The 12,576-nt window shown below is 43.0% G+C and overlaps 1 protein-coding gene across 4 annotated transcripts in view; it reads right to left on the bottom strand.

Annotated features, from left to right (window-relative positions):
* LOC139392808 (tyrosine-protein phosphatase non-receptor type 12-like) overlaps positions 1-12,576 on the bottom strand; it is a 74,085-nt gene that overhangs the window by 18,415 nt on the left and 43,094 nt on the right. For all 4 annotated transcript variants that reach the window (XM_071141070.1, XM_071141073.1, XM_071141072.1 and 1 more), the window contains exons 9-12: positions 11,487-11,553; positions 11,307-11,384; positions 10,137-10,235; positions 190-278 (exon numbers count right to left, since the gene is read on the bottom strand). In XM_071141070.1, the coding sequence (XP_070997171.1) occupies positions 190-278; positions 10,137-10,235; positions 11,307-11,384; positions 11,487-11,553 (333 nt within the window). The remainder of the gene's footprint in view (positions 1-189; positions 279-10,136; positions 10,236-11,306; positions 11,385-11,486; positions 11,554-12,576) is intronic.

Below are 12,576 nucleotides of genomic sequence, written 5' to 3'. Positions count from 1 at the left end.
TCAAAACACACACACACACAGAGGAATGTTGGGTGGACGGCAGCCTAACGGTTGGAGCGTCTCTCAGGGGAAGTTGGGATATGCAAAAAAACACATTTCCAATTTCCAGACAAACAGCAGGCTAGAACACCAACCAGGGCTGAGTATATACAGTGTTGTTGAATACGTGATGAAGTCACTGTACTGTACCTGCGTACGCGGGGTGGTTTGGGGGGCGGTGTGTCCCATCGCTCCTCGTCTGAGTGGTGTCCAGCTTTCTCTGGGCTGAGCCCATCGTCCTGAAGAGGAGAAGAAACAGAGGGATGAAGAAAATAAGAAAATAAAAACTTTAGCTAATGTACCGTTTATCATTTGGGTCTGTCTGCACTGGTTCTAATAACAGCAAGGCAACATGGTTTCCAGTCCTGTTCGTATCATCACTGGGGTTTCCTATACATGGTCCCAGGGGCTGGCTGAACAGTAGGCGTGTGTGTAGCGTCCAAATCTATATCAAACACAATGAGGTAAGGAGGTCAGCTCAGGTCACCCTGGTCATGTGTGCCAGTGTGTGTGGTGTGTGTGGCTATTGGTCCTGCCATTGTCCCAGTCTTCTGTTCCTAAATAGGGAGATTATACTGGGTAGTCTGTGTCCAAACAGTGTTTATGTATAAAAGCATTTGTTGCTAACTAGTTGCTAAACATAGCCAACAGTGGGACTATAGATGTGCCTGTATAGACATGATTACAGTACACAGAATACACACTAGAGGTCGACCGATTAATCGGAATGGCCGATTAATTAGGACCGATTTCAAGTTTTCATAATCGGAAGTCGGTATTTTTGGGCACCAATTTTTATTTATTTAAAATTTTACACCTTTATTTAACTAGGCAAGTCAGTTAAGAACACATTCTTATTTTCAATGACGGCCTAGGAACGTTCTGCCTCGGTCTGCAGAACGACAGATTTTCACCATGTCAGCTCGGGGGACACAATCTTGCAGTTATAACTAGTCCAACGCTCTAACCACCTGCCTCACATTGCACTCCACGAGGAGACTGCCTGTTACGCAAATGCAGCAAGCCAGGGTAAGTTGCTAGCTAGCATTAAACTTATCTTATAAAAAACAATCAATCAACGACTGTCGTTGCTCCAACGTGTTCCTAACCATAAAAAGCAATGCCTTTCTTAAAATCAATACACAAGTATATATTTTTAAACCTGCCTATTTAGCTAAAATAAATCCAGGTTAGCAGAGGTGAACCAGGTGAAATTGTGTCACTTCTCGTGTTCATTGCACACAGAGTCAGGGTATATGCAACAGTTTGGGCCACAAGGCTCTTTGCAAACTAATATGACATAACATTGAAGGTTGTGCAATGTAACAGGAATATTTAGACTGATGGATGCCACCCGTTAGATAAAATACGGAACGGAATAAACATTTTGTTTTCGAGGTGATAGTTTCCAGATTTGACCTAAGGCTCGTATTTCTGTGTGTTTATTATAGTGAAGTCTATGATTTGATATTTGATAGAGCAGTCTGACTGAGGGGTGGTAGGCAGCAGCAGGCTCGTAATAGTCAAAGGTATATGGTTTAGAGAGAAATAGTTGACGCGTTATAATTCCTGTAATAACTTGCGGCTGAACTTGAAAGGGGTTCCTTCGTTATTTTACCGTTCATGTCTTCCATAGAAAATGTCTTGATCTACTTCAGGTTTAAACCACCTCTGTTCATGTCTTCCATAGAAAATGTCTTGATCTACTTCAGATAAGGTCTGTGTTTCGTTCAGGTTTAAACCACCTCTGTTCATGTCTTCCATAGAGAATGTCATGATCTACTTCAGATAAGGTCTGTGTTTCGTTCAGGTTTAAACCACCTCTGTTCATGTCTTCCATAGAGAATGTCATGATCTACTTCAGGTTTAAACCACCTCTGTTCATGTCTTCCATAGAGAATGTCTTGATCTACTTCAGATAAGGTCTGTGTTTCGTTCAGGTTTAAACCACCTCTGTTCATGTCTTCCATAGAGAATGTCTTGATCTACTTCAGATACGGTCTGTGTTTTGTGCTTAAACCACCTCTGTTCATGTCTTCCATAGAGAATGTCTTGATCTACTTCAGATAAGGTCTGTGTTTCGTTCAGGTTTAAACCGCCTCTGTTCATGTCTTCCATAGAGAATGTCTTGATCTACTTCAGATAAGGTCTGTGTTTCGTTCAGGTTTAAACCACCTCTGCGTTTTGGTACCCGTGTAAATCTCACTAGGATAAGGTAACGTTTGTCTAAATATTTTCATAAATCCACTCTACAAAATCTTGGCTTATATTTAGCCAATATTGATCAGAGTTACCTTGTCCTATGGATATCTACACAGTTGTAAAATTGGCACGGTGGTGTAAGCCTACACGAAACACAGACCTTATTTTAAGTGAATCTAAAAATATCCTATGGAATAAATGAACGAAGGAACCGCTTTTCAGATGTTAGGTGTCTTATTTGTGATAAAGATGTAAGCATGGGGTCAGCAATGGCTAAATCAAAACATACCACCAACCAGGTGGAATCACCTTAAGAACACCCATCCAAAAGCCCATATGTATTATATTAAGTTAAAATAAAAGTTTCATTGTTCATTCAGTATTGTTGCAATTGTCATTATTACAAAAATGTGTATGTGTGTATATATATCACAACTATCATGGTTCAAATATACCAAGACAGGCGTGAAGAGGGCACGACAAAACCTTATCCCCCCTCAGGAAACTGGAAAAATTTGACATGGGCCCCCAGATCCTCAAAAGGTTCTACAGCTGCACCATCGAGAGCATCCTGACCAGTTGCATCACCGCCTGGCATGGCAACTGCTCGGCATCTGACCTACAGTGGGTTGTGTGAACGGCCCAGTACATCCAGGACCTATATAATAGGCGGTGTCAGAGGAAAGCCCATAAAATTGTCAGAGACTCCAGTCACCCAAATTATAGACTGTTTTCTCTGCTACCGCACGGCAAGCGGTACCGGAGTCTAGGACCAAAAGGCTCCTCAACAGCTTCTACCCCCAAGCCATTAGACTGCTCATAAAAATCGCCACCGGACAATTTACATTGACCCCCCCCCCCCTCTTGTACACTGCTGCTACTCGCTGTTTGTTTGTTACCTATACATAGCCCCTTCACCCCCACCTACATGAACAGATTACCTCAACTAGCCTGTACCCCTGCACACTGACTCAGTACCGGTGCCCCCTGTATATAGCCTCCACACTGACTCAGTACCGGTGCACCCTGTATATAGCCTCCACACTGACTCAGTACCGGTACCCCTCTATATAACCTCCACACTGACTCAGTACCGGTGCCCCCTGTATATAGCCTCCACACTGACTCAGTACCGGTGCCCCCTGTATATAGCCTCCACACTGACTCAGTACCGGTACCCCTCTATATAGCCTCCACACTGACTCAGTACCGGTGCCCCCTGTATATAGCCTCCACACTGACTCAGTACCGGTACCCCTCTATATAGCCTCCACACTGACTCAGTACCGGTGCCCCCTGTATATAGCCTCCACACTGACTCAGTACCGGTGCCCCCTGTATATAGCCTCCACACTGACTCAGTACCGGTACCCCTGTATATAGCCTCCACACTGACTCAGTACCGGTACCCCTGTATATAGCCTCCACACTGACTCAGTACCGGTACCCTCTATATAGCCTCCACACTGACTCAGTACCGGTACCCCTCTATATAGCCTCCACACTGACTCAGTACCGGTACCCCCTGTAGATAGCCTCCACACTGACTCAGTACCGGTACCCCTCTATATAGCCTCCACACTGACTCAGTACCGGTACCCCCTCTATATAGCCTCCACACTGACTCAGTACCGGTACCCCCTCTATATAGCCTCCACACTGACTCAGTACCGGTGCCCCCTGTATATAGCCTCCACACTGACTCAGTACCGGTACCCCTCTATATAGCCTCGTTATTCTTATTGTGTTACTTTTTATTTTAGCCTACTTAGTAAATATTTTCTTCTTGAACTGCACTGTTGGTTAAGGGCTTGTATTCAGCATTTCACGGTAAAGTCTACACTTGTTGTATTCGGCATTTCACGGTAAAGTCTACACTTGTTGTATTCAGCATTTCACGGTAAAGTCTACACTTGTTGTATTCGGCATTTCACGGTAAAGTCTACACTTGTTGTATTCGGCATTTCACGGTAAAGTCTACACTTGTTGTATTCAGCATTTCACGGTAAAGTCTACACTTGTTGTATTCGGCATTTCACGGTAAAGTCTACACTTGTTGTATTCGGCATTTCACGGTAAAGTCTACACTTGTTGTATTCGGCATTTCACGGTAAAGTCTACACTTGTTGTATTCAGCATTTCACGGTAAAGTCTACACTTGTTGTATTCAGCATTTCACGGTAAAGTCTACACTTGTTGTATTCAGCATTTCACGGTAAAGTCTACACTTGTTGTATTCAGCATTTCACGGTAAAGTCTACACTTGTTGTATTCGGCATTTCACGGTAAAGTCTACACTTGTTGTATTCGGCATTTCACGGTAAAGTCTACACTTGTTGTATTCGGCATTTCACGGTAAAGTCTACACTTGTTGTATTCGGCATTTCACGGTAAAGTCTACACTTGTTGTATTCGGCATTTCACGGTAAAGTCTACACTTGTTGTATTCAGCATTTCACGGTAAAGTCTACACTTGTTGTATTCAGCATTTCACGGTAAAGTCTACACTTGTTGTATTCGGCATTTCACGGTAAAGTCTACACTTGTTGTATTCGGCATTTCACGGTAAAGTCTACACTTGTTGTATTCGGCATTTCACGGTAAAGTCTACACTTGTTGTATTCGGCATTTCACGGTAAAGTCTACACTTGTTGTATTCAGCATTTCACGGTAAAGTCTACACTTGTTGTATTCGGCATTTCACGGTAAAGTCTACACTTGTTGTATTCGGCATTTCACGGTAAAGTCTACACTTGTTGTATTCAGCATTTCACGGTAAAGTCTACACTTGTTGTATTCGGCATTTCACGGTAAAGTCTACACTTGTTGTATTCGGCATTTCACGGTAAAGTCTACACTTGTTGTATTCGGCATTTCACGGTAAAGTCTACACTTGTTGTATTCGGCATTTCACGGTAAAGTCTACACTTGTTGTATTCGGCATTTCACGGTAAAGTCTACACTTGTTGTATTCAGCATTTCACGGTAAAGTCTACACTTGTTGTATTCAGCATTTCACGGTAAAGTCTACACTTGTTGTATTCAGCATTTCACGGTAAAGTCTACACTTGTTGTATTCAGCATTTCACGGTAAAGTCTACACTTGTTGTATTCGGCATTTCACGGTAAAGTCTACACTTGTTGTATTCGGCATTTCACGGTAAAGTCTACACTTGTTGTATTCGGCATTTCACGGTAAAGTCTACACTTGTTGTATTCGGCATTTCACGGTAAAGTCTACACTTGTTGTATTCGGCATTTCACGGTAAAGTCTACACTTGTTGTATTCTGCATTTCACGGTAAAGTCTACACTTGTTGTATTCGCATTTCACGGTAAAGTCTACACTTGTTGTATTCGGCATTTCACGGTAAAGTCTACACTTGTTGTATTCGGCATTTCACGGTAAAGTCTACACTTGTTGTATTCAGCATTTCACGGTAAAGTCTACACTTGTTGTATTCAGCATTTCACGGTAAAGTCTACACTTGTTGTATTCGGCATTTCACGGTAAAGTCTACACTTGTTGTATTCGGCATTTCACGGTAAAGTCTACACTTGTTGTATTCGGCATTTCACGGTAAAGTCTACACTTGTTGTATTCGGCATTTCACGGTAAAGTCTACACTTGTTGTATTCGGCATTTCACGGTAAAGTCTACACTTGTTGTATTCGGCATTTCACGGTAAAGTCTACACTTGTTGTATTCGGCATTTCACGGTAAAGTCTACACTTGTTGTATTCGGCATTTCACGGTAAAGTCTACACTTGTTGTATTCGGCATTTCACGGTAAAGTCTACACTTGTTGTATTCGGCATTTCACGGTAAAGTCTACACTTGTTGTATTCGGCATTTCACGGTAAAGTCTACACTTGTTGTATTCGGCATTTCACGGTAAAGTCTACACTTGTTGTATTCGGCATTTCACGGTAAAGTCTACACTTGTTGTATTCGGCATTTCACGGTAAAGTCTACACTTGTTGTATTCAGCATTTCACGGTAAAGTCTACACTTGTTGTATTCAGCATTTCACGGTAAAGTCTACACTTGTTGTATTCAGCATTTCACGGTAAAGTCTACACTTGTTGTATTCGGCATTTCACGGTAAAGTCTACACTTGTTGTATTCGGCACAGGTGGCAAATACATTTTGATTTGATTTATCGTGTGACTAAGTCAGTTTTCTTTCTCTCGCTTGGCCTCTGTCATCGTGGAGTAACATCCTGTCTTTCTTTAGCTTCGGACACATCCTGTGTGTGTGTGTGTGTGTGAGAGAGAGAGAGTAGTCAGTGTTTGTGTGATACAGTAATTAAATCCCAGCCAGAGTGAAAGTGTGTGTCTGTGTGTTCTGCCAGACAGATGTTCTGTAGGGAAGAGAGAGGCAGAGAGGACCTAATTAAAGCAAATGGGTAGGGTCCCTCCCTCCCTCTTCATTCTATTCCTTCTTTCCCCAGACTCCCTCTCGACAGGCTGCTGTGATAGCAGGAAGAGAGCAACACAGACAGTTCTGCCACACCTTGAGGCCAGTCAAATTCTTAGAACACAGCCCTGTCTGTCTGTCTGTCTGTCTGTCTGTCTTCGCAGAACTCTCTGACCAGCCCATCTGCTCAGTGAATCAGTTTAGAAGCTCTTATTATTGTGAGTTAATAACATTTCCTGGAGACAAAAAGTACAGTGTGTTTGTGTGTGACACAGAATGAGTGAGTGAGGGAGAGAGTGATTGCAGAGAGCGGGGGAGAATGGGGCAACATGGCCAGCCGTTCTGTTTCTGAGAAGGAATTTGGAACCTGAAGCACTTCAGAGAAGACAGACATGTGTTAGTGTTGTGGGGGAGTGAGTGTGATGGGGTGTTGTGGGGGAGTGAGTGTGATGGGGTGTTGTGGGGGAGTGAGTGTGATGGGGTGTTGTGGGGGAGTGAGTGTGATGGGGTGTTGTGGGGGAGTGAGTGTGATGGGGTGTTGTGGGGGAGTGAGTGTGATGGGGTGTTGTGAGATGGGGAAGAAGAAGCAGAATATTGTCTAGCTCGAGTGGTGACGCCAAGTATTTGGGAGGTATTGGGGCTGTGCGAGGTAGAAATGTAATGTTATACGTGGTGGTGCTGTAATGTTATACGTGGTGGTGCTGTAATGTAATGTTATACGTGGTGATGCAGTAATGTAATGTTATACGTGGTGGTGCAGTAATGTAATGTTATATGTGGTGGTGCAGTAATGTAATGTTATATGTGGTGGTGCAGTAATGTTATACGTGGTGGTGCTGTAATGTTATACGTGGTGGTGCTGTAATGTTATACGTGGTGGTGCAGTAATGTAATGTTATACGTGGTGGTGCTGTAATGTTATACGTGGTGGTGCTGTAATGTAATGTTATACGTGGTGGTGCTGTAATGTAATGTTATACGTGGTGGTGCTGTAATGTAATGTTATACGTGGTGGTGCTGTAATGTTATACGTGGTGGTGCTGTAATGTTATACGTGGTGGTGCTGTAATGTTATACGTGGTGGTGCAGTAATGTTATACGTGGTGGTGCTGTAATGTAATGTTATACGTGGTGGTGCAGTAATGTTATACGTGGTGGTGCAGTAATGTTATACGTGGTGGTGAAGTAATGTAATGTTATACGTGGTGGTGCTGTAATGTAATGTTATATGTGGTGGTGCAGTAATGTAATGTTATACGTGGTGTGCTGTAATGTAATGTTATACGTGGTGGTGCTGTAATGTTATACGTGGTGGTGCTGTAATGTTATACGTGGTGGTGCTGTAATGTTATACGTGGTGGTGCTGTAATGTTATACGTGGTGGTGCTGTAATGTAATGTTATACGTGGTGGTGCTGTAATGTTATACGTGGTGGTGCAGTAATGTTATACGTGGTGGTGCAGTAATGTAATGTTATACGTGGTGGTGCAGTAATGTAATGTTATACGTGGTGGTGCTGTAATGTTATACGTGGTGGTGCAGTAATGTAATGTTATACGTGGTGGTGCAGTAATGTAATGTTATACGTGGTGGTGCTGTAATGTAATGTTATACGTGGTGGTGCTGTAATGTAATGTTATACGTGGTGGTGCAGTAATGTAATGTTATACGTGGTGGTGCAGCAATGTAATGTTATACGTGGTGGTGCAGTAATGTAATGTTATACGTGGTGGTGCAGTAATGTTATACGTGGTGGTGCTGTAATGTAATGTTATACGTGGTGGTGCTGTAATGTAATGTTATACGTGGTGGTGCAGTAATGTAATGTTATGTTATACGTGGTGGTGCAGCAATGTAATACGTGGTGGTGCTGTAATGTAATGTTATACGTGGTGGTGCTGTAATGTCATGTTATACGTGGTGGTGCAGTAATGTAATGTTATACGTGGTGGTGCAGTAATGTAATGTTATACGTGGTGGTGCAGTAATGTAATGTTATACGTGGTGGTGCAGTAATGTAATGTTATACGTGGTGGTGCTGTAATGTAATGTTATACGTGGTGGTGCTGTAATGTAATGTTATACGTGGTGGTGCTGTAATGTAATGTTATACTTGGTGGTGCTGTAATGTAATGTTATACGTGGTGGTGCTGTAATGTTATACGTGGTGGTGCTGTAATGTAATGTTATACGTGGTGGTGCTGTAATGTAATGTTATACTTGGTGGTGCTGTAATGTAATGTTATACGTGGTGGTGCTGTAATGTTATACGTGGTGGTGCAGTAATGTAATATTATACGTGGTGCTGTAATGTAATGTTATACGTGGTGGTGCAGTAATGTAATGTTATATGTGGTGGTGCAGTAATGTAATGTTATACGTGGTGGTGCAGTAATGTAATGTTATACGTGGTGGTGCAGTAATGTTATACGTGGTGGTGCTGTAATGTAATGTTATACGTGGTGGTGCAGTAATGTAATGTTATACGTGGTGGTGCTGTAATGTAATGTTATACGTGGTGGTGCTGTAATGTAATGTTATACGTGGTGGTGCTGTAATGTAATGTTATACGTGGTGGTGCAGTAATGTAATGTTATACGTGGTGGTGCAGTAATGTAATGTTATACGTGGTGGTGCAGTAATGTAATGTTATGTTATACGTGGTGGTGCAGTAATGTAATACGTGGTGGTGCTGTAATGTAATGTTATACGTGGTGGTGCTGTAATGTCATGTTATACGTGGTGGTGCAGTAATGTCATGTTATACGTGGTGGTGCAGTAATGTAATGTTATACGTGGTGGTGCTGTAATGTTATACGTGGTGGTGCTGTAATGTAATGTTATACGTGGTGGTGCTGTAATGTAATGTTATACGTGGTGGTGCAGTAATGTAATATTATACGTGGTGGTGCAGTAATGTAATGTTATACGTGGTGGTACTGTAATGTAATGTTATATGTGGTGGTGCTGTAATGTAATGTTATACGTGGTGATGCTGTAATGTAATGTTATGTGGTGGTGCAGTAATGTTATACGTGGTGGTGCAGTAATGTAATGTTATACGTGGTGGTGCTGTAATGTTATACGTGGTGGTGCTGTAATGTAATGTTATACGTGGTGGTGATGTAATGTTATATGTGGTGGTGCAGTAATGTTATACGTTGTGGTGCTGTAATGTTATATGTGGTGGTGCTGTAATGTAAGAGTGTGTGGTAATGTAGAAAAGGCTAATGTTGTGTAGAGATATGCTCACCATGGCATTGTGGGGCTCTGAGGAGCGGTAGTGTAGTGTAGTGTTGGGGTAGTTCTCACCATGCATCTCTGAGTTGGTGGGGCTCTGAGGAGCTGTAGTGTTGTGTGTTGTGTGTTGGGGGGATGTGTAGTGTTAGGGTAGTGTAGTGTTAGGGTAGTGTAGTGTTAGGGTAGTGTAGTGTTAGGGTAGTGTAGTGTTAGGGTAGTGTTGCGATAGTTCTCACCATGCCACCATGGATCTCTGAGTTGGTGGGGCTCTCCAGGAGCTGCAGCTGTTTCTCAAAGAGCTGAGAGATGGCTCTGTGAACCAACTCATACTGTTCCTATAGGAGATGGAGAGGGGAGGGAGAGAGGGAAGGGAGAGAGGGAAGGGAGAGAAGGGACAGAAAGTGGACAGTGAGTCAACGCAGAACACTTGTCTTCATATTAAAACCATAACAAGACTCAGATACTCAGTCCATATTCCCCTGAACCACGGCTACAAATTAGGGAAAATCAACATTCTTTCCTATTGACCTCTTTGTCAAGAAATAAGAAAATTGCATTTGAAAAAGGTCAAGTTTTTGCTATGAGTCAGTGAGGTAATCTAGGTAACCACAGGCTGTTTTCCCCACAGACGGGCAGGGCCATGATGTTCTAATGCCCACTGGGATTATACAGCAACACAGAACACTGAAGACAGCACTTATATACATATTAAACCATGGAGACGCAGACACATATACATATACAGTGCCTTGCGAAAGTATTCGGCCCCCTTGAACTTTGCGACCTTTTGCCACATTTCAGGCTTCAAACATAAAGATATAAAACTGTATTTTTTTGTGAAGAATCAACGACAAGTGGGACACAATCATGAAGTGGAACGACATTTATTGGATATTTCAAACTTTTTTAACAAATCAAAAACTGAAAAATTGGGCGTGCAAAATTATTCAGCCCCTTTACTTTCAGTGCAGCAAACTCTCTCCAGAAGTTCATTTTAAACCATGGAGACGCAGACACAGCAACACAGAACGCCACATTACCTGGGTCTGAACAGCTGAACGCCACATTACCTGGGTCTGAACAGCTGAACGCCACATTACCTGGGTCTGAACAGCTGAACGCCACATTACCTGGGTCTGAACAGCTGAACGCCACATTACCTGGGTCTGAACAGCTGAACGTCACATTACATGGGTCTGAACGCCACATTACCTGGGTCTGAACAGCTGAACGCCACATTACCTTGGTCTGAACAGCTGAACGTCACATTACATGGGTCTGAACAGCCGAACGCCACATTACCTGGGTCTGAACGCCACATTACCTGGGTCTGAACAGCTGAATGCCACATTACCTGGGTCTGAACAGCTGAACGCCACATTATCTGGGTCTGAATGCCACATTACCTTGGTCTGAACAGCTGAATGCCTCTGTGTTCTCATTTCCTGAATCAGCCGGAACACGTTGAAATCTTCTGGAATCTTCTACAAACCAACAAGAACAATACACTCAGTGGTCTATCTGTGCTCCAGGATACAGCAAAAGCAACAATTTGAGTGTGTGTGTGTGTTTCATATTGTACGTACCCCAGCCTTTAGTAGGTTCCATGTGTAGTCTATAGCACAGATGGCGCCTGTCCTCCCACAGCCAGCACTGTCAACACACAACAACAATCAGAAAGAAACAGAATGCACAGCCTAGAGACACACCGACTACATCTCACAGCTTCCATTAGGCTTGGTGGATTTACAGCCGGAACTAACATTCAGAGACTGTATGTTCTAAGCTATGGTATACAGTGAGGGGGGGAAAGTATTTGATCCCCTGCTGATTTTGTACGTTTTCCCACTGACAAAGAAATGATCCGTCTATAATTTTAATAGTAGGTTTATTTGAACAGTGAGAGACAGAATAACAACAACAAAAATCCAGAAAAACGCATGTCAAAAATGTTATAAATTGATTTGTATTTTATGTACACTCTTAAAGGGAGTGCTCCTAATCTCAGCTTGTTACCTGTATAAAAGACACCTGTCCACAGAAGCAATCAATCAATCAGATTCCAAACTCTCCACCATGGCCAAGACCAAAGAGCTCTCCAAGGATGTCAGGGACAAGATTGTGGACCTACACAAGGCTGGAATGGGCTACAAGACCATCGCCAAGCAGCTTGGTGAGAAGGTGACAACAGGTGGTGCAATTATTCGCAAATGGAAGAAACACAAAAGAACTGTCAATCTCCCTCGGCCTGGGGCTCCATGCAAGATCTCACCTCGTGGAGTTGCAATGATCATGAGAACAGTGAGGAATCAGCCCAGAACAACACGGGAGGATCTTGTCAATGATCTCAAGGCAGCTGGGACCATAGTCACCAAGAAAACAATTGGTAACACACTATGTGAAGGACTGAAGGACTGAAATCCTGCAGCGCCCGCAAGGCCCCCCTGCTCAAGAAAGCACATATACATGCCCGTCTGAAGTTTGCCAATGAACATCTGAATGATTCAGAGGACAACTGGGTGAAAGTGTTGTGGTCAGATGAGACCAAAATGGAGCTCTTTGGCATTAAATCAACTCGCCGTGTTTGGAGGAGGAGGAATGCTGCCTATGACCCCAAGAACACCATCCCCACCGTCAAACATGGAGGTGGAAACATTATGTTTTGGGGGTGTTTTT

This window comes from Oncorhynchus clarkii, chromosome 33 (assembly GCF_045791955.1).
Source record: "Oncorhynchus clarkii lewisi isolate Uvic-CL-2024 chromosome 33, UVic_Ocla_1.0, whole genome shotgun sequence".
NCBI classification, from domain to species: domain Eukaryota; kingdom Metazoa; phylum Chordata; class Actinopteri; order Salmoniformes; family Salmonidae; genus Oncorhynchus; species Oncorhynchus clarkii.
Note: the sequence above shows the minus strand (reverse complement) of the source record. Positions and strands in the feature narration are given on the sequence as shown.